The 23012-nt window shown below is 37.7% G+C and overlaps 1 protein-coding gene and 1 non-coding gene across 3 annotated transcripts; one reads left to right on the top strand and one right to left on the bottom strand.

Annotated features, from left to right (window-relative positions):
* Positions 1-3028: 3028 nt before the first annotated feature.
* Positions 3029-17602, bottom strand: LOC104678924 (aldo-keto reductase family 1 member C3 homolog). 2 transcript variants are annotated; one of them, XM_010384332.2, is made up of 9 exons: positions 17455-17602; positions 15478-15645; positions 14130-14246; positions 12781-12858; positions 12214-12336; positions 9435-9544; positions 9000-9165; positions 5728-5810; positions 3032-3257 (listed from the first exon to the last, which is right to left on the bottom strand). In XM_010384332.2, the coding sequence occupies exons 1-9, from the start codon at positions 17536-17538 to the stop codon at positions 3215-3217; spliced, it is 972 nt and encodes a 323-aa protein (XP_010382634.1). In that variant the 5' UTR covers positions 17539-17602; the 3' UTR covers positions 3032-3214. The 2 variants fall into 2 exon arrangements, 1 of the variants encoding a protein (XP_010382634.1); XR_004060154.1 differs by lacking the exon at positions 9435-9544 and having other exon boundaries at positions 3029-3257.
* An 830-nt stretch (positions 17603-18432) lies between these two features.
* Positions 18433-18567, top strand: LOC115900575. Its single transcript, XR_004060248.1, has one exon. It is a non-coding gene; the product is annotated as a U8 small nucleolar RNA (small nucleolar RNA).
* The last annotated feature ends 4445 nt before the right edge of the window (positions 18568-23012 follow it).

Below are 23012 nucleotides of genomic sequence, written 5' to 3' on the forward strand. Positions count from 1 at the left end.
AAGTGGTTTGGCGAAATGGATTTCACTTCTGATGAAGATGCTGTGAAGAATGTTGAAATGAAAACAAAGGATTTAGAATATGACATAAAGATCGCTGATAAGATCATGACAAGGTTTGAGAGAATTATCTATACATTACGATGTCCGCCCAAGGACAAAGTTACCTAACAAAGCCTTTCTCAAGAAGATAGCCCAGGCATTACATGACACATGACTGTCATTAGTGACAGGAAAATAGTTACTTTTGCCATTTTTAATATTTTTCTCCATGTCTATAGCTTTTGTCCTTCATATCCATCATTGCTACCATTTTGTGAGATTTCGTAATTTTTTAAATGACATTTGGATTCCCTTCTCCTTTCCTCTTGAGTATATTCTACATTCATTCTCTTTGTAGTTGCTGTGGGGATGACATACAACTTCATAGAGTTATAATAATTTACATTGAATCAACATCAACTTCCATTTCATATAAAAACTCCTTTTCCCAGGTTTTTTTCCCACTTCACATTATTTTTGTCACTCAGAACATTATATATTGTGTACATATTAACATAGAATTATACTCCTTTCTATGTTTTATTTTAAATTCTGAAGAAAAATAGAATACAAACCAAAATTTCAAAAATACATGTTTTCGCATTTTGCCATATATTTATCACTCTATATGGCTTTAAGTTACTGTCTACTTCCTCTTACTCAGCCTGAAGTATTCCCTCCAGCATTTCTTGTAGAGAAAACAGGACTCGTAGTTTCTGTAGAATTTTGTTACATTCCAAGGGTTCCTGAAGCCAGGCATTGAATTTTATGAAATTCTGAGTAACTTTCTTTTAAAAATAAGAAGTGGAAATGGAGGGTGAAGAATTGGAATAAGCCTCTAGCAAATTTAGTATTTACAAATAACCATCCTAATAATTATTTCATATCTTAAAAAAGAAATGTTATGCGTGCTAAAGAAATTAAAAATTTCCTTTGGCCTTATATGCTTGACTACTAAGTTGAAAAAAAAATCCATCTTTCTTTAATAACTATATAAATCAACTTTATTAGATGTGAAATCATCATTAGTTAAAGTAAGAAAGTTGATTTGGAACGGTATGACAATGGTTTACATCAATTTTATTTGAGGCATACCAAGGGTGAATGTTAGACACTAGTGTAGGGATGTAGAGTACACAATTTCATGTTCCATTCAGGAGTCTGGGGGAAAAAGCAGAGCTAGAGATACTGTTTCTTGGCCTATATGTGGTATGTAAAGCGAGAAAATATGTAAGGTTATCAATGGAATGACAATAGACAGAAATCACCCAAAAATTGGCATAAGGAACTCCAAAGTGTAAGGCCTTTTCCAATTTTCCGGAATGAATAATTTAAGAAAAGATTGTGGTTCCTGTAAAACTTGATGGGATGCCTATCAGCTGAGAGACATGGCTTGAGAAAGCCTCTTTGATGGGGTTAAGGTGGCCAACAGCATAAGAACAGTTGAGAGTGAATATGTTAGAAAGTGTGCCCAGGTCAAAACCACTGTTCTTCTCAAAATGCTGTAACCAGTAGGCCATGACATTGTCCCAAGTTTTCCAAAGAGTCATCTGAAATAAGAATTTGCATCCTCATGATTAGCTGATGAACTTTATACCCCTAAAAACTGCAAAATAATTACATGTCTTTGTAAGAGGTGGTCCTAAAAGTTACCAAAGTTTAAAAACATCATGCTATTTTCCATATAATGTTTTCAAAAGATGTTTGAAATTTTTGAAAATTGGATTTATTAGATGTATTACCTACCATTTTAATATTAATTTGGCAGGAATATGTAATGACTTTGGGATATTTTGTGTTTCATATTTGATAGTGTACCTTATTTTATGTATAAAACATAAAAATTAAGTATAACAAATATTTGTATATACAAATATATATATTTGTATATTTGTATATTACATACAAATATATATTATATATACAAATATTTGTTATATATTATACTTAAATATGTTATACTTAAATATATATATTATATATTTGTATATATATCTGTATAAACATATACTATAGGTATATGTATGCATATATTTAGAACATATTCTAAATATATATACAAATATATACTAAATATATACAAATGTATATATACAAATATATGCAAATATATACAATATATAATACATTTATATTATATATTATATATACTATATTATATACAATATATAATATATTGTATATATACAAATATATACATATGTATATGTATGCAAATTATACACAAACATATATACATATGCATATACATATATTTGTATATATGTATATATTTGTATATTTGTATAGCATATATTTAGAATATAATAATATCTGCTAAAGAGTTGGTGTTCAGAGGAATTAGTTCATTGTTTCTTTGATGTCCTGCCCCTCCACAGTCCCCCAAGGTCACTGGTGTTACAGGGCACACATAGGGGGTCAAGCCTGGACTCTCAGCTTTGGGGTTTTAAAAAACATTGTTGAAAGTTTTATTTACAAAGTATGATTATCAGAAAAAGTGCCAATATTTTCCAAGCAGAGATGTGCCTGACTCCCTTCTCCTAACTTCCCCCCTCGCTTCTTTCAATTATTTCTCCTTGGTGGGTGCCCTTCCACCGCCCTGACCACCCCTCTCAATGGGATGCGTCCTTCCCAGGCTCCAGGAGCTCTGACCCTTGTGCTGCTGTAGGGAACCTGTGGATTGCTGGTCATCCTGTCAATATTGCTCACCTTCCAGAGTTCATGCAGTGTGTGTTCTTCCTAAAAGAGCTAGAGAGGCACTAACTGATCCACACCTGTCACCTGCTCCTTCTCTAGAGGCTGAAAGCTCTACTGCAGTCCCACTACAGCATGTCTATAAACGGTTATTATTCCCCCACTCCCACTCCTAACTTAAAGGCAAATCATAGTTTTTGTTCCTACTGAGCCAGAAGAAAACACACACACACGCATACACACACACTCTCTCTTAACAGAACAGAGTAGGTAAAGAATCTGTGGGAAAAAAATTCAATTATTTCAACATGATAAAAATTTATTGTCTTTCTGGCCTGTGGATTTAGCTCTGGTTGACTAAAGTTGCTAAGCAGAATGGATTTAAGTAGAGGTGATGGGTCCAGTCACCAGCATAGAGACGTCCTCTGCATCACCATCCACACACAGGGCTTCTGGTAGACTTCAGTCAAAGCCCTCCATGTTAATATTCATCTGAATATGGATAATTAGGGTGGCTAGCGAGACTGAAAAGAGAATAATGTATAATATGAATGCAATGACTCCATTACTAGGGGAGTAGTAAAGTGATTTCTATGAAGCTGTCATTAGTGTGAATGTTAAGAAGTTTATTTTCTGACTGGTTGTAGAATCTGCCTTTCTTCCCTTTATGAACATGGCTTCATAATATATGTATTTTCAAAATAATAAATTAATCATTCCCTTCTCTGGAAGGTAACACATAAAACACACAAAGTCAAATATTCAAGCACATTCCTGTACATCTGTCAGCAGAGCCTTAAGAGATACTCTGATTATACTTTCTTTACTTATTGCCTACTACAGCCTACTGTATGCAATATATTTTGTAAGATTCAGAAATGGAGGCCGGGCGCGGTGGCTCAAGCCTGTAATCCCAGCACTTTGGGAGGCCGAGACGGGCGGATCACGAGGTCAGGAGATCGAGACCATCCTGGCTAACACGGTGAAACCCCGTCTCTACTAAAAATACAAAAACTAGCCAGGCGAGGTGGCGGGCGCCTGTAGTCCCAGCTACTAGGGAGGCTGAGGCAGGAGAATGGCGTAAACCCAGGAGGCGGAGCTTGCAGTGAGCTGAGATCCGGCCACTGCACTCCAGTCCGGGCGACAGAGCCAGACTCCGCCTCAAAAAAAAAAAAAAAAAAAAAAAAGATTCAGAAATGGACATTGTTGTATATGATATGGGGTCTAATATTCAAGGAGCTACAATGCATTAAAAAATTCTTATATAGAAATAACATGAAATATAAAGGAACAGATAAATGCCATCTTATTACATTTTTAATTGATAAGAATTACTGATGCTCACTATTCTTCCTTTCTTTTATGTGGTTTCCTTTTTTATTCTTTATTTTCCTCTAAACTAAAAAAAATTAACAACCTACCAATTTTTTTTTTTTTTTTTTTTTTTTTTTTTTTTTTTTTTTTTGAGACGGAGTCTCGCTCTGTCGCCCAGGCTGGAGTGCAGTGGCCGGATCTCAGCTCACTGCAAGCTCCGCCTCCTGGGTTTACGCCATTCTCCTGCCTCAGCCTCCCGAGTAGCTGGGACTACAGGCGCCCGCCATCTCGCCCGGCTAATTTTTTGTATTTTTTTAGTAGAGACGGGGTTTCACCGTGTTAGCCAGGATGGTCTCGATCTCCTGACCTCGTGATCCGCCCGTCTCAGCCTCCCAAAGTGCTGGGATTACAGGCTTGAGCCACCGCGCCCGGCCAACCTACCAATTTTTAAGCACTTATGAAGGGCCCCCCGTGCTCATGCTTTTTCACACACGATCTCACCCTATCACTTGTTAAAATCTCCACTGCCAGCAGTTTACATAACTTCCTGCTGTTTTTTTTTTTTTTTTTTTTTTTTTTTTTTTTTTTTTTTTTTTTTTTGAGATGGAGCCTCTCTCTTACCCAGGCTGGAGTGCAGTGGTGTGATCTCAGCTCCCTGCTACATCCTCTGCCTCCTGGGTTCAAGCAATTCTCCTGCCTCAGCCTTTCAAGTAGCTGGGATTACAGGTAAGTGTCACCATGCCTGGCTAATTTTTGTATTTTTAGTAGAGACAGGGTTTCACCATGTTGTCCAGGCTGGTCTCAAACTCCTGACCTCAGTCAATCCACCCACCTTGGCCTCCCAAAGTGCTAGGATTATAGGTGTGAGCCACTGCGCCTGGCCATAACTTCTCGCTTTTCCCTCATTACATGAATGACCGTCTATGAATCCTAGAACCTTAGACCATGAACGAGTACTAAAGATCTTTTATCGGCTATAAATTGTATATAACAATGGAGCTTCTGCCTCCACACTCTTTCTTTGATTTTAATTTTTAAAAAATTCTCTGCCTTGAGATCTCCATATTGCAGGAAGTCAAGGACAAGCACTCCTATTCACTCCCTAAGGAAGCCTTTCTGGAGGCAAAAGCAGAGTTTGGGGCATGAACAAACACGCAAGGAGAAGGAGGAAAAACATTTGAAATAATAAAAGATGCTGAACTGATAGGATCTAGCAAGCAATTCCATATGAAGGAGGTGGGAACTGGCACCTGGACCACAAAGTTGATGGAAATGTTTTTGGTTTGATAAGGAGCTGAGCAGGTTTGGGAGAATGTGATATGAGCACAGATTTGGAAACATCTCATGAGGTGACATGTGCAGTATCCACAGCATGTCCAGTGGTAGAAACACCAGGCCTACAAGGAAGGTGCAGATTTGGCAATGATGTGGGCTGCTCTGAAAAGTTCCATGGAATCAGGAGAGCAGAGGCACAGGTTGACCCACGCTGATCCCTGTCCACTCACCCTGCCAGAGAACAGAGCTCTGGAGTGAATCCAGCAGGAGAGTTCCAGAAAGCTCCTGTCTCACCTCTGACTCACATTGGCCTCTGTCCCTCTGGTATGGAAGTCACTCTCAACACCCATCCTACATTTCTTCTCCAAAAATAAATTAGGTCACTCATTTACAAAGGAAACTTACCTATCACTGTTAAAATATCGGAGATTTCTGTTTAGGCCATCTATGGCTTTCATGTCCTCTGAAGTCAACTGGAATTCAAAAACCTATCACAGAAATAAAAATCTTTTATTATTTTTAGATTGCATAATTGCCAATTGTGAACCCACAAGTATATTAGACAGTAGGGTGCAGAGACAATACTTAAAATATTGGTAAGTTTTAAACAGTTATAGAAGTCATCTCTAGACACTCAGGTGGTCAATGAATATCACACGAAAAATAAGCAGAAATCCATTCCTAGATATTATATACTGAAACTGCATAAAACTGCAGACAAAGAGAAAATCTCAACATAAAATGGAGAAGAAACAGAGCTGACATTGTGCACACACGATAGGGTTATATACTTAGAAGACCCATAAGAATCTAGAGGCAAATTTTTAAATAGCGTAAGATTATGTAGTAAGTTCGATAGATATTGTTGAATTTCTATATCTCTTTAATAAACAGGTATAATGCAAACAACATTTGTTTTCAACATAATTCAAGGCAGGAATGGTCTAAATACTAACAATTTCACGTTTAAAGGAAACAGATACAGGCTTGCAGTGTAACTCACTCTCTAAATTTGAGAGACTTTAAATATCAAGAAGATGTCACTAATTGCTAACACATTGAATTGAATAATCTGTAAATTGAATAAATCACTCTGTAATAGTGATACAGAGAATGAGAGAGAGAGAATAAAAAACATTAACAAGTTAACAATGAGTCTAGGTAAAAGGTGTTCATTACATTTTTCTTTTAACATTTCTATACATTAGAAAATCCACAAAAAAGGAAAACGCTATCAAGAGATTCTAATAATTTTCAGTATTCTATGGATAAATATTTGAAAATATATACATATGGTTTAATGGAGAATGTTACAAAATTAATGAAATATATATTAAAAAAGCCATTTAAATAGTTGGAAATTCATCATGGGTTGAAAGTCTCAATATTGTCACAAAGTCAGTTCTTTTCATATTGAGCTGCAGTTTCATTACAATATCAACCAAAGACTAAAATGATGTTTCAAAATTTCATAAAACAAAATGGTCAAGAATAATCGAAATATTATCAAATAAAATAAAGCGTTAGAATAAAAGTTGTACCATTCCGGTAGCAAGACCTTTCACTATTTAGACAGTACAGAAAAGTAAGTCAATTGAAGACAAAAGAGCGGCAAGATATTATTTGTGAATGTTTCATTTATGGTAGAGGTAAAAAATCAAGATATGTGAGCAAATGTGAATGCTTTTCAATAATTATTGGTGGGACCTTTTGATATCAATTTAGAAATTCCATGTGCATATTTGGATTTTTATTTTACATTGAAAAAGAAATTAATTTGATTTTACAACTAATTTATAAGTAAAGAGAATTACCAATTTTGCAAGATAACATATTAAAAGATTGTCACATTCCCAATATAATAAAAGACATGCCACTCATCAACCACAGGAAAGAGGCATGAATAATTTAATTACATGAAAAGTAGCAACTTTTGTTCATGAAAACATAACTACGGAGAAAATCACAACACAGATGCAATTTGGGAGATGGCACTTCAATAATACATCTAAATCTCTAAAGGATTAATACCTAGAATATATATATGTATATATAATGTGTAATCTATCATATATAACTTATTAAACTATAATATATGTATCATTCCATCATATATATTGACCTATCACATATATATTAATCCATCATATATTAATCAGTCAGATATATGAGATAGATTAATAAGAAATACTCCCTCCAGTCACATGTCCCTGTATCCACTTGCTTGGTTATATGAATTTCTAGTGCCTTCCAATAAGTGGTGGTGCCTATTTACCCATCCCTTGAGTCTGGCCTGTCCTGTAACTTGCATTAGTGGGTAAGATTTGCCAGAAGCAATGGTGTGGCAACCCTGAGCCTAGACATGAAAAGGCTTTTGCATGTGTCCACTTACTGCCTTGGGATCATGCCATGTGGTGAAGTGAAGTCTGGACTGGATGGCTGGAGGTTGAACTATATGGAGGAGAAAACGGCACCCAGACAGATGTCCCATTGACATCTTGAAGCAGAGCTATCTCGTTGTCCTGCAAACAGGTGAGAGAGAGCCCAGCCAAGAACAGAACTTGACTAAGTTCAGGCTGAGGCCACGCTACTAACTAGAGAATCCTGAGCAAACAAGTGGTTTTCATTTTAAATCCCTATGTTGAGGGTGATTTGCTTAACAACTCTATTTAATAGTATAATTATGGTCTCCTATACTTAAAAAAAAGACAAGCAACTAATAGTCAAACACTTAGGCAGTACACAAACAGAAAACTTCAAGTGATGAAATATGTGACGTTTTAACTGAGTGTACAAAGAAATGGAAATAAAAATTCCACAATGATTGGTAGACTAAAGAACACCTAATGCAACTCCTCGTTTCAGAACATGAAGAGGAGGCCAGGAGAGGTGGCTCATGCCTGTAATACCACTTTGGGAGGCCAAGGCAGGTGGGTCGCCTGAGGTCAGGAGTTTGGAACCAGCCTGGCCAACATGGCGAAACACCCTCTCTACTAAAAGCTACAAAAATTAGCCAGGCATGGTGGTAGGCGCCTGTAATCCCAGCTACTCAGGAGGCTGAGGCAGGAGAATCATCCTGCCTGGGAGACAGAGCGAGACTCTGTTTCAAAAAAACCCCCAAACCCCCATCCTGGCCAACACAGTGAAACCCCATATCTACTTAAAAAAAACAAAACAACAACAACAAAAAAAAAACAAAAATTAGCCAGGCGTGGTGGCGGGCGCCTGTAGTCCCAGCTACTCGGGAGTCTGAAGCAGGAGAATGGCATGAACCCGGGAGGCGGAGCTTGCAGTGAGCCGAGATTGCGCCGCTGCACTCCAGCCTGGAAGACAGAGCCAGACTCTGTCTCAATAAAGAAAAACAGCAAACACCAAAACCAAACAAAAAACACAACATGAAAACATGATGTTCCTGGTGCAGGGATGTAGAGTAGATTGTCAACTTAATGCTGAAATTTACAAATCTCCATTTTTTTTTGGGTCCCATCCTAATTCTCTCTACCTGTGCTGCATCTCCCGTGGTAGAGTAGAAGAAACCCTTATGATGCACGCAAAGCGTTCATGTAGGAAATACAGGGAAATGGAGCTGGACCAAGGGTGTCCTCAGAGCCTTACAAGAAGCACACGTGTGAAGGACACGGTGCAGCAGCCCTGAGGCCCACAGCCCTGCTCCTCACCTGCACGTTCTCTCTGATCCGTTGCTCGTTGTAGCTCTTGGCCAGGACCACAACGCCACGCTGCAGCTGGTAGCGCAGGGCAATCAGTGCTGGGGTTCGCTTGTGCTTTTTTGCCAAGGAACAAAGGACTGGGTCCTCCAAGAGAACCGGGGAGTTTGGGTCCACCCTGGAAGGAAAGGCAGAAATGCTGAGGCCCTGAGGCTGGGGATGCAGTTTGTTAAGCAGTTCCCTAAACAGAGTAAGTTGTCTACTCTGCACCAGAGCTGCTCAAGCGAGGCCCCCAAGCACCACCATTAGCATCATCTCAGATCTCATCAGAAATGCAGTTCTCTCCTCTCTCTGAGCCACTTGAGACTACAGGAAACGGAGGATGCTCTGACTAAAAAATTTTCTGCAAAATGGAGGTTTATGTAAAGGTCCCATTGTTTTTATTACCATCGTTTGTCTCGCTGAGATCCCAGAGCACTATAGGCAACCAGAACAATATCTTTTGACTTGCAGAAATCTAGCAATTTACTCTGGTTGAAATACGGATGACATTCTACCTGCAGTTGACCAAAAGAGAGAAGCATCAATTTATATGAAATAATTGTGTTAATATAAAAAAGGTGAAAGTGAAGAAGCTGAATAATAATCAGTAGAGTATTATATCTGAGCTAAGGATATTATTGTCAAGTAATACTCTTTTTCATAGAAATAAATTTTATATCCATATCTCCTAAAAGTATAAATAGAAATGCCATTTCTGAACAGAAGCTCATCTATGAATCAGCTCCTGGCTTCCAAAGACCTTTGATAACTAGAAGGAGATGTAACAAATTCCATATCTGGGATACAGTAAGATTCTTAGAACCTTTGGCATCAGATTGTGCCAGAAAGCAAGAATTTGGTCAAGGACTCATGGGGGCAAGTCTGAAAGACAAAAGCACTACTTTCAAAGAAATGTCACTGGTGATGTTTGATAGATTTCAGCATCAAGAAAAAAATTTACCCATTGGGTAAGAATAAGCACTAACAAAAATTAATAAAATGAATTAAAAATCTTAAGGAAAAATGTCCAAGTCCATAGTCATGCGTGAGATAATGAGAGAACAAGAAAGAACAAAATAATTTGCCTCTACCATTGGTGGTTATTACAGTAATTTCTTTATCAGGAAATTGACATTTAGAGGAAAGTATTAAACTTTTACTTTGTCTTTGAGAAATATTTGTTCTTCATTTTGATTTGGTGAAAGATTTTTTTCATAGTAAAATGTCACATAAGAATAGTTAAATAAGTTTTTAAAATTGAAAATGATTATCTAAAAACTCCAAAAAATAATACAATAATAACCATAAAATACAAAAATATTAGTGATATATACACAATCATATGTGAAAATTTGTCATGGAATATGTCTTCTTCTGTTGAGAATTATCACCCAGTGGATTATTAGTAATTGCTGAATGGAAAACACATGATTATAAAGAACAGATCATCTCATAACTCATTTCCATTCTGTTTTAAAAGGGAGTGCCATAAAAGACATTTCCATTAAACAATGGGAATTCAAATATAGACTGGATGTTAAATGACATGAAGGCATTGCAGTTAGTTTTCTTAGATACAATAATTATACTGTAACTGGAAGAATATCTTCAGCTCTGTGACATAATATTTAGGCCTGTAGAGGTGAATTGTCATCTTTCCAATTTATTTTGAAGAGGTTTTGAAAATATTATATGTATTTATGCAGATATACCCACATAAATATTTGCCATAAATATTTGGCAATGTGGCAAAGTGTTAACAATTTTGAATATAAATGATAATGTTGAATCATGTATTATTTTTATCAAATTTTCTGAAAGTTTGAAAATTGTCATAATAAAAAATTGAAGGACTAATATTAAAACCACATTAATTTTCTTAATGTTTCTATTTTAATATGATGGAACTGTATCATTATGCCAAATTCACAATTTTATATACTTCATATTTCAATTTTAGATCTTTACTCATTGGCTCTAGGTTGTATGAAAGTAAGAATACGAAAGTGTAAATTAGTAAAAGGTGGAGTGACTTTAATTTTGAATTTTTTTGTGACATTTGGGGGAAGTCAATTTGATCAAGGAGCCCTGGAATCAACAATAACTCAGGGGGAAAAAAAGGACTTATTCCTAAGCTATGAAAAAACCATGCATAGGATAGATGTGTTTAAACAATTGATTGGATGACAGACCCCAAAGAGAAGTAGCAGACTAAGATACGGGCAATGATAGGTCAGGTCTACGTTCTGCTAAAGTTCCTCAGTGTTGATTTCATCCACTGTGAACAGTTATCTCCATAAACAGGTAATTTTTCTTTCTTTCTTTCTTTTTTTTTTTTTTTGAGACGGAGTTTCACTCTTGTTGCCCAGGCTGGAGTGCAATAGCATGACCTCGGCTCACCACAATCTCTGCCTCCCGGGTTCAAGCGATTCTCCTGCCTCAGCCTCCCAAGTAGCTGGGATTACAGGTGTGTGCCACCACACCCAGCTAATTTTTTGTATTTTTAGTAGAGAAGGGATTTCTCCATGTTGGTCAGGCAGGTCTCGAACTCCCAACCTCAGGTGATTCGCCTGCCTCGGCCTCCCAAACTGCTGGGATTACAGGCATGAGCCACTGCACCCAGCCTAATTTTTCGCTTTCTGACATGGATGACCTTCATTGTCTGCAGCTAATTTTTAGTATATCTATGCCCCTGGTCAAGAATTCTTGAAATATCAAGAAGAGGCATTCAGGCATCCAAATTCCATGTAAACCCCTAGTACCTCTCTTCTCTTATTCTAACTCTCTTGTTTATGTACAGCTCATTTCATCTTTTCATAGCTTCATATCTATACACCATTCCCTCCAAATCACCTTCACCCATGAACTCTCTGGTCATCTTTCATAGCTTAGAGGTAAGTCCACCTTTCCTTGAGTTCTAATTGATGATTCCAGGCCTCCTTGATCAAATGGACCTCCCTTAAATATTACACACGATTCAACATTAAACTCATTCCAATTTTTCCCTAATACTTTTCCAAGCAGGGTACAAATAAGAAATCTGCATGCCTTTCTTGACAGAAGCTTTGCTCTCTAGAATCTTCTGCTTCACAAAGATAAGTGGGACAAAACAAACAGATATTTGGCAATAGGACAGGAAGAGGGGCATGAAGAACCAAAAGGAGAGGAGGCCAAGGGAGCTCACCTGGTTGCAGACGGGCTTGTACTTGAGTCCTGGCTTGTTGAGGATCATCTCCAGTAGCCTGTGGTTAAAGTTTGACACCCCGATGGACTTGGCCAAACCTGCATCCTTACACTTCTCCATGGCCTGGGGAGAAAGGGGTTGTGAGGAATTATTTGTGCAGTTGGCTTATCACGATAAATGCAAGACAGAAATGTGAGAGCAACAACTTTCAAAATATGACAATGAAAATAGCTAGCAGTGATTGTCAAGAAGAGAAAAATTCAAATAGCAAATAGGGGAAGAAGATAGTGGCAGCAAGAGTAAGAATTTCTATCTCTTCCTTAGGAAAATGGATAGATTAATGCACAGGCAAGGAAAGAGATTCCTGTTCTCCTTTCCTCCAAGTCTTGTGCCCCACTCTCTAAACATTCCTCTCATGTGTTTTTCCCTTCATCTCACCAAAACTACTCTTGTAGTTTCTGAATTTCTAGATCTAATGGTGCATATTCCATTCTTTCCTGTTGAATCTGTGAAACAGACTTTCTCTTTTTGTCATCCTTCTCTGTGTCCTCTCCGCCAAGCACTCACCTCCCAAGTGGTACACAGATCCACTATGTCAAATATTATTTTTCCATTTTCATCTCTTGGTGAAAGTTCCTCACCTGGCTGAAATAGAAGCAGTCATTTTAATGATGTCACAAATGAATTTCCCCAGATACCTTTAAGGACACTCATAGCTGTGATCCCAGATACCTTTAAGGACACTCATCCTCCATGAGACAGGTGGTACAATGCTCCAGAAAGTGATGTGTGCTATGTGTTTTACATATGAAGGTGTAAGGAATGTATTCAGGAGACAAGCTTCCTCTAATCTCTACAAATGTTATATGTATGGAAAAGGACCATTTTCTAGGTCTTAATCGAGTTTCATAGTTGACTTATGTCACTTTATTCTGCCCTTATAATTTCCTCTGTTGAAGTACCTCTCTTTGATTTGGAAATACCTTGATATCCAAAAATAATGGATAGTACTCTTGTACCTGGTGGGATTATCAGACCAACTGAAGATTTGATATTCTATGGGTAGGACTGAGAATCACACAGGGTTAGCAGAAGCTGGGAGACCCAGAGGAGCTCTCTTAGGGTGATGACCATGAGCCTTGAACTGCTCCAAAGCCATAATCGCCACCAATGAAAAAGTCTGGGTCAACAATAATAAAAAAAAGTGTTGGAGTTTAGAGATAAGAATAGACAAAGGGTACATTTTTGTAGACTATTTCATATCCTTAAATGTAGCCATGTCTTTGACTTCCCATTTTACATAACTCAATAAAATCTTTTGCATTAAATAGCCTGAGTAGTTTCCTGTAACTTTAAATCAAAAGTTATACACTACACAGTAATTCATGGCTAAATACAGCTTCAAACTCTATTGTGAAAGAAGAGGCGGCAGAAAAATAAAGCTTTGCAAGTCCACATTAAGGGTTTCTAATTTAAGAACCATGCATAGTGGCTTCTGCCAAATCTGCTTCAGCTTGAAATGGTGAGAGATGGTGGAAACTCATTGTGTACCACATGTGCAGCAGTTTTGTTGGGCATCACAACTGCATGAAACTCTGTGTCTGTGAACATCCCAGGAGATGGACTCAAAAGCCATAACCAAGACAGTGCCTTGAAAAAGACTATTGTAATTTCCTCAAGTTTTCAATGAAGAGGCTTTGAGGTTGCTATACTCTCTTCTCTTGTAGGTGTGCATTAGAGAAGTAGGATTCAAAATTTACTCAAAAGAAAGGAAATTAGGTGTTATACTTATGGTTCTTCTTCCATGTAATAATCCCTACATCCTCCTAAGAAAAAGCTCTGTTCAACTATCCATATAAACAATGTTTATAATGACAGCAGAAGTGCAATTTTATGCTCATACTCAAACTGTATACCTTTAGAGACACTGGAGAATGAATGAGATAGAGGTCAACATAGTCCAATTGAGCATTTTTCAGCGAGTTTTCCAAGGCTGGTCGGACTAACTCTGGTCGATGAAAAGTGGACCAAAGCTGCAGAGGTTAAAGAATGGAGGTGATTTTGAATGAATACTTGAACAAATCTTATTAGTTCGTGCCATCTAATATTTAGACATTTTTCTACTGCTTCAAAATTTATGACCACTGGCAAACATATTCTCTTCCTTCTCATGATTCCTTTGGCTCTGACCTATCCTTATGAACTTTATTATATGTTGGATGAATAGTTTGTACATCTACTGAATAATAGGAGTAAATTCTTAAAATGTAAAAATTAGTATCAAGTAACAACCATGCTTTACCTGAATTATCTTCCGTAGAGTTTACAACTCATTTTAACAGTCTAATTCTTCTATCCATTCAACCCAATGCTTAAGAATAGCTATTTATGTTGCTTAAAACTAAAGCAACCTAAAAGGGGGGTAAAACAAGTTTTGAACATGTTCATTATGCTGGACACAATTTAGGACACTTTAAGTATCTATTATTTAATACTCCCAGAGCATTCTTTTTTTTTTTTTTTATTATTATACTTTAAGTTCTAGGGTACATGTGCATAACGTGCAGGTTTGTTATATATGTATACTTGGGCCATGTTGGTGTGCTGCACCCATCAACTCGTCAGCACCCATCAAGTCATCATTTATATCATTTATAACTCCCCAGTGCAATCCCTCCCCCCTCCCCCCTCCCCATGATAGGCCCCAGTGTGTGATGTTCCCCTTCCCGAGTCCAAGTTTCCTCATTGTTCAGTTCCCACCTATGAGTGAGAACATGCGGTGTTTGGTTTTCTCTTCTTGTGATAGTTTGCTAAGAATGATGGTTTCCAGCTGCATCCATGTCCCTACAAAGGACGCAAACTCATCCTTTTTTATGGCTGCATTCTTATATTGCTTTCTATCTCACTGATAAAGATAGCAGTTGAGAGAATAATAAGAAATCTTAGAAAATTACCCAGGAGATAAGAAAAACCATAGCATGATTATCGTTCTCTGTGATTCTATACCGCATGTCAAATCACACTGATGGCAGCTGGAGCTCAAAAAAGTAAAGGGACTTTCAGGTCATACATTGGAATGCAGTCAAAATGAAAAGTGATCATCATTCCCTGAGTTTGATTTCAGTTTTAATATGTGAATAGGTGTGAATAAATTTGAACCCAGAAGCAAAATTCACCCACAACCACGGATCCAGTCATAGAATTGTCATCTTCACACAATCACATTAAGTGTATATGCACACATGCTCATCATAGGAACAGTACCTTTGAAGTGTAGAATATGTCTTCTCTCTTCACACTGCCATCTGCAATCTTGCTTCGGATGGCCAGTCCAACCTGCTCCTCATTATTGTACAAATGAGCAGAATCTATATGGCGGAACCCAGCTTCTATTGCTAATTTTGTGACCTCCAAAGCTTTACTTCTGGGAACCTGGAGAAGCAACCAAAGGTACTATCTGGTGATCAGTGTGGCTGAGAGGTAGTTCAGGCACAAGCCTTGACTTCTACAAGAATCAGCTTTTCCTCCTGTCTCTATGTGGGGTGAAAATTCCATCTCAGTTTGCCTGGGTCTTTCCTGGTTAGTAATAAAGGTTGAGCATTCCAGAAACTTACCTTCAGTCCCAGGAATCTCTGGTTGATCACTATAATGGAGGTACCAAACAACACCCTCAGATTCAGTGATTTGTTGGAAAAGTTAACAGGACTCAAATAGTCCTAATTATTTTTTTAATATAGTGACATTATACATGGTAAAAATCACACAGAGTATAGAAGGGAAACAGTTCAAGCTCATATGAGTTCTCTCCCAGTGATATTACACAGAACATTCACTCAGACTTCCTCCAACATCATGTTTGGGAAATGCTGTCTACAAGAGACGTTATTTGATGTCTCAGTTCTTGAGATTTTGACTGGGTGCTAGTTACACCGACCCGACTAGCATTCACATGGGAGATAATGCATCTGTGAATAGTAGTCTATTATGTCAAGTCTTTTCTGCACAGCCATTCTGGCTACACAACAGAACTGAACACTAGGAGTAAAGACGTATACTCTGAGGATATCGGTTTATACATTAAAAATTCACCAATATCTGTAAGAATTTAGTAAGGTACCTTTCTGCCATAAAAAAATAAGGCTATCTCTTTCAGGAAAGATAGAATTCCAGTGAAATTTAAAATTACTGACTTATTGAACAAATTTGGATAAAGATTTGAAGGGTATTTTTTTAATGACAAAAATATAAACTGTTTTCCATTTTTACATGTATTTAAGAAGCTTTCTTTTTTTCGTTGAAATTACAAGGAACTAGATACCAACTCAAAGGTTTACCAAGGCTGCCGCTTCAGTGGTGTCCTTATTTTCACTTCCAGACCATGCCAATTTATATTAAAAATTAAACCATTTTTGTCAATGGTCTAGAAAATGTATCCTTGTAGATCATCACAACTTATCGATAAAGTGAGACTCAAATTTCGATAATTAGTCGCTATTCACACACTTAGTAGCCTGAGGACAGTCTTGGGATACAAGTTTTCTTCCAGTAGTTCTATCTAGAAAATTAGGTATCTATTTTGTTCACTTTTGTGTCATAAGACCACTCCTACCACTTTGATACAAATATGATGCATATGAAAAGGACTAAGAATTTAGGCTTTCCTTTGTTAGGTTCTAGATTTTACTTAAAATGAGGTTGTATTTTTTCTTTCAGGAATTTTTTTTTTTAAAGTGAAACTAGTACAGTGGAAACTCTAGTCCAGGTCCAGTAATATTGGGTGGCGCTCACCAACGCCCATCAGAATAGTGATACTCTGCCAACAGTTTTGTAAACACTATATCCAGTAATTTTTACTATAAATATTTCTCTGGATCGTATGTTCTTGGAAGAAGGAAAGATTTCTTCAGTTACAGAACAATCACTCCTATTGCAATTAATCTCCACCAGAGAGAGCTGACGGACACTGTTCTTCAATGCTGAGTTTTACATATTCTGCCAAGCTGGGAAGTAGACACGAACAGAAGAAACAGTGCACAAACTAAAAATAAGCAGTACCTGACCATAGGAACGGACCTCAATGCTGAACAAGGATTGACTACTTGTTTTCTTCTAGCCTAGGAAACCTAGACCTGTGAGTCATTCAGAGTAAGGCAGGAACACAAACCTTACAACCCAAGATGGGTTTAATTTCTACTAGGTTTATTCTTTTGAAATCTCAAAACTAAGAGAAATTATTCTTACCTCTGGAGGTGCATAGGTGCCAAATCCCAATACAGGCATGAAGTGGCCATCATTTAGCTTCACACGCTGGTGTTTGGAATCCATTTCCTGTCACTTGTCTGACTAGCAAATGTTTGCTGCTTCTTCCCCTCAGAGATTACAGAAGCAATGGGCAGGAAATGGCCCCCTGCAAAGGGACTAATGATTAACCAATGACATGTGGGAGGAAGTACATAGGCACTTTTATACGGTCTGTGGAGAAAATTTCATCCAGTTCACTTGTTTCTTATCAAAGGTAATTCCTAAGTAAATTATTATAATATACGGTTATAATAAACTCATTAATTTTTATCTGAAGTATTTTCTATTTGAAATCTCTATATTACTTAAATTATTAAAAAAGATTTCTAGAACAAACAGCAACCACATGTTAGACTATAAAACCTCCAGCTACAAATACCTTTTTTTGTTTATGCCATGACAATGCCCCTTCTTTATATTGCATCATTTGAAATAATTAACCATCTTACCTCTTTCTCTCACATACACATAATTTAAAGGAATGACTAATGAAAATTTTAAAAATTGTTGGCTCTCAATAAAAACTTAAAGTTAAAACTGTGAAAATATTTCCCTTTTTACATTTTCAATCAGAAAATTTATTTTGATTTTTCTTTCTTTGCATTGTAAGTGAAAGATTCATGTCTGATAAAGGTGCAGTCCTGATAACGCTATAATCCTGATGAGGGTGCAAGTAAAAAAGAAATTCTGATGCAGTTTTTCTTGGAGTGTTAATTAGTAACAGTTTTTGGAGTTTGGACATCATTTAATATATGCAAGCAGTACCTTAATAGTATTTGTTCTTCGACCAGATTTATTAGAGACTATCATGAAGTAACTAGCCAAAAAACTGATAACTACTTTATATAATTTTCCATCTTGTTAAACATTATTTGTAAAGAAAAACTGGAAATTAATTATATATAAATGCATGAATAATTTGCATATGGGATAGTTTTCACTTGTTTCTTCCTTTGGAGGGCATATTAGAACATGACAAATGTAGTTCACACAATACATTTCAACATCTTGGAGCTGTCAGAACTTGCAATGCCCCGATTGCTTCTATTTACTTTTCCTCAAACAATAACCAAAAAGTAAGTTGAGAAATAGGTAAGTTATTATACATTGATACAATATAATATAAAATCATTGAACGCTTTTCAGCAACATGGTGAATCAAAAGGCCCCTACTTGTCTCATGGACGCATCAAGAAGTAATCCGAAATTGACTAAAATAAACTTTTTTATTTATGGGGGAGCTGAGTAGAAATGTAGTTTGATGCCAAGGGCAAGAGATTAGGGGAAGAGACGTACAATAGTCCATCTAACTCATTGAAGAGCCAGGCTGGTCATGAACTAACTCCTGGCCTCAAACAATCCACTCGCTTGAGCCTTCCAAAGTTCTGGGATTACAGACATTAGCCACTGCACCCAGCCAGGCTCTTAGAAATCTTATAATTACAAAACTAAAGGTGATAATTATGCAAGTAAATATACTGGCATAAGGAAAGATTTTTTTTCTCAACACGATTTTTAACGTTTTCACACACTCATTGACATTCCCACACAGAGTTTCCCATTTCCACATCTTAAACAGATTCTTTTACTAAACCTTGGCCTATGTCCAGATGTATGCAGTAAGAGGGAAGGGAAGAAAAAAGACAAAGATCTTGGCACTGATGGACCTCAGTTGTGTAAATACCAATACAGAAGCCGTGCATGATTCCTTCGCTGCCATTGTCCAGGTCACGTTTGCTAATTCCCTGACTCCGGTTCATTATTTCCCTTTAACTTTTCTGGTTTGCATACCATGCAGATACCCCTGCAGGTGCAAAGAGAATTTTCTTTCTTCACCCTTCTGAAGTTTTGATGACTTGATTACATAAGACACACTGACAATGGAATAATTAACATAAAATGCATATAAATTTATATACATGTACATGGAGCAGCAATTATGAGACTCCAAGCAGGACCAGATGATTGACGATTTCATCACATCCTGAGCTACAGAGAGAATAGGGGCTTGGGGTCTCTCGGTGAGGTGGGGTCTCAGGTAATGGGGGAGAGGGAGAGGTACTCATGGCGAGCCAAGGCTGTCCCCACACAGATGTGAGTCTCTCAGGGGCTCCCCAGACTGCCCTCAGGAGGATAGACAGTGGCCTATGGAGAAGTTTCTCAGTCAAACCTTTAAAGTATGAGGATCTTAGTCTATTTTTTCCTGGAAGTTAATCGTTCCTTGATCCAATTAGGCAGATTAAGGGGGGCCTCAGAGAAAGGCTTTTAGCCTCTGTTCACTTCACTAAGGTACATTTCCTCAGCACTTGCAAATCTCTGCCGGAGAAGAAAGCTTTGCAGGGCTATTTCTGTGTCTGCAGCCTCTCTGAATTGCAGCCCCTCTTAATAGCAAGATCAAAATATACCAAAAAGGTACATTTTGAGTGGCACATTTTGTTTTACTGCACCCTGTATAACAAGTCTTAAAAACTAAGAATGCACTATAAGCTCCTCAGCTGGGGGCCCCACTCCTGCCTCCTGGGAAGGCAGGTACCACCCTCAGACACACTGGACAAGAGCATCAATAAATGAAATGATTTTAAAACAAATGCCTCCATTTTACATGCCTCCTTCCAACCACCTGGCACAAAAGTAAAACACCTGTGCAACTCAGAACAAGTACAATAATCCAGGCTGGTGACTGGAAGGAAGGTCTAGCATGCCATCGAAGTCCTCTAGTCATGGTGAGTCAGCAAGACTCACAGTGAGACTGGAGTTAACACTTTCAAGACACTTCTAGATGAACAATGTCTAGTGAGTGTTAATGCCTTAAAGAAAGTGGAGGAGAAATGTCTGCACCTGACAGCAGAAGGGTCTGTTCTACTCATCACTGCAGACCAGGCATCCGAAGCTCTTCTTGCCTTATTTAACCTTGAGGCAAATAGTCACTTGTTTCAATGGCAAATATTTTCAACTTCCACACTATTCACAAAGCAAAGATAACAGCATTTAAACCACATGTGCTCTTAATCTCTCCCGGCCCTGCCTCTATGTATGAACAAATTTAAGTTACTTGCCTATCCCCCAGTGAGATATCTATTCTATTTAAAAATCGTATTGAGGAACATGTTGGACTGGAGAGAAAATCAGCTCACAAACAGGTACTGCACTTTGCTGATGACCTGCCTTGCATTTAACCCTTTTCCCATTTACCCCGAGAACACTCACCAGTGGCACTTGTGGCGGCAGTTTACCCTGAGAAAACTTTGTCACGAAATATCTCGCTTTTATGATTATGATTATGATTATCTGAGACAGATTTTTGGCCTGTCGCCCAGGCTGGAGTGCAGTGGCTCTATATCAGCTCACTGCAACCTCCACCTTCCAGGTTCAAGTGATTCTACCTGCCTCAGCCTCCTGAGTAACTGGGACCATAGGCACATGCCACCATACGTGGCTAATTTTTGTATTTTCATTAGAGACGAGGTTTTACCACCATTCACTGGCCAGACGAGGTTGGCCAGACTGGTCTCGAGCTCCCGACCTCTAGTGATCCACCTGCCTCAGCCTCCGAAAGTGTTGGGATTAAAGGCATCAGCCACCGCACCTGGCTTCTTCTTATTTTTGAATCACTCTAGTATGTTGCCTTTGGAAACAAAAGACATCATTCCATTGATAGCTTTCTGTTTTTGTAGTGGTATTTCCATTTACAAAATTCAGTAATCATATTTTCAGATCACTGACAATGTCACATCTTAGAAAATGTAGCTTTCTTACCTGTGATATTCACATCCTTCTTGAACAGTTGTTGCCTGAAGATTCATTTCATGAATCGATTTTTCAAAATAGATGATTCTGATGGTTCAAACAATTCTGATCTTAGTTCTGTTTAGAAATAACTCCAAGAACAGTTTTTATAGTTATTTTTACATTGAAAATCGGTCAGATTTGCTTCAGTCTCAAAGAACATGTTAATGTAAAACTAAATGAGCACTGGCAGTGAGCTGCACCTTTCTTTTTGTTTTTTTCTTTTTTCTCTAAAGGGAAAAGGATTAAATGTTTGCTTAGTTTCAATGGCAATCAAAACCATCCTGCCATTTTACTATGGGGAATGTTTGGCAAAAACCAAACTCCTTGCCCAGACAGACAGGCAATTAAATGAACTTTAATGTTTTACCCATTGTCTTCAGAAATCCATCCAAAAGACAAACCTTGCATTTCCATAATAGGACAAAGTGATTTGGTGCCAGTCTCTTAAGAATAAAGTACTTAGCTAGGGTAGGGAGTCAAGAAGAAACGGGGATTGCAGAACTCCAGTTTCCCACAAGAACATCATTCTAACAAGCAACAGAAGGAAATGAAAGCCTAGAGTCTTGGCATGACCCTTTAATTTCTGGGGAGATGTTTGTAGCTTGTTTGCTTATTGATTTTTCTCCCCTGGATGCCAAGAATATACAAAATCACATTTCCAGGTAACCGTACAGACCTTCTTTTCTCTATGAGAGAAAAGTACCCAGGACTTGTGGGGATACAGGGCCCCTTTGGCCAAGTGATTAGTTCTTTGCTCCTCAAAACTCAGTCCAAGGTGGTTTTTCCAATGTGGAGGTGGAAAGGAGGGGAATATTAACCTCATCACTAAACAACCACGAATGTTCTTTAGCGAAAACAAAGATTATCTTATTTAACCAGGGAAATGGCTAGAGATTTCTATGAATATTTCAAGTTCATATAAAGAATCTAATGAGTTTAATAATCCCAATGAGGTGCTGAAACAGGGACCACAGTGGATGTGAGACTACCAAATACAAAGAGATCTTAATTTTATGCATGACTTCAAAAACCAGATTTTTCACTACGTGCCCCAAGTAACCACATAATTCTGGGCATGACTGTTTAAAACAGGAATGTGCAAATAAAGCAAAGGCATCACTCCTTTGGCTGTCTGATGGTGTAGCAGGTCAGGAGGGAGAACTTCCCCCAAACACAGCTTTATACATGATAGTGAGGGATCAACTGAGTTTTATGATATGTCTTAGAGAGCCTAAAAATGAGACACATGAAAAGAGATGCTTACAGAAAAGCAACAGAAGGAAATAGAAGACATGAATTAATAGAGAGCACGTGATAGTGTAAGCCGTAAATGAGAGACAACAGGAAAATTTCACCATCAGCAACAAGCAAAGAAACATGTAGATGAAGCCAGATCAAGGAAAAGTTGGACATTGGGAATTGCAACATTTTATAAAGTAGTGTCTTAGTCCATTTCCTGCTAATATAATGGAATACCTGAGACTGGGTAATTTATACAGAACAGAGATTACTTTTTTACAATCCTGGAGTCACGAGAGAGACAGAGAGACAGAGAGAGAGGGAGAGAAAGAGAGAGAGAGAGACAGAGAGAGAACAAACTCATCTTTTTATCAGGATTTCAATCCCCAATAACTAACTTGCCTCTGAGAAAACAGCAATAATTCATGCATAAGGAAAATCCCTCATGACCTAAGTATCACTTAAAAGTC

The sequence above is a fragment of the Rhinopithecus roxellana genome, chromosome 11 (genome assembly GCF_007565055.1).
Source record: "Rhinopithecus roxellana isolate Shanxi Qingling chromosome 11, ASM756505v1, whole genome shotgun sequence".
Taxonomy (NCBI): Eukaryota; Metazoa; Chordata; class Mammalia; order Primates; family Cercopithecidae; genus Rhinopithecus; species Rhinopithecus roxellana.

Coding starts and splice junctions, on each gene's coding strand:
- LOC104678924 (XM_010384332.2), bottom strand. CDS start 17,538: ATGGATTCCAAACACCAGCGTGTGAAGCTAAATGATGGCCACTTCATG. Junction 12,859..14,129: donor ATTCTCCAGTGTCTCTAAAG/GTATACAGTTTG, acceptor CTTCTATTTCAG/CCAGGTGAGGAACTTTCACC. Junction 9,166..9,434: donor TCTCAGCGAGACAAACGATG/GTAATAAAAACA, acceptor CTTTCCTTCCAG/GGTGGACCCAAACTCCCCGG.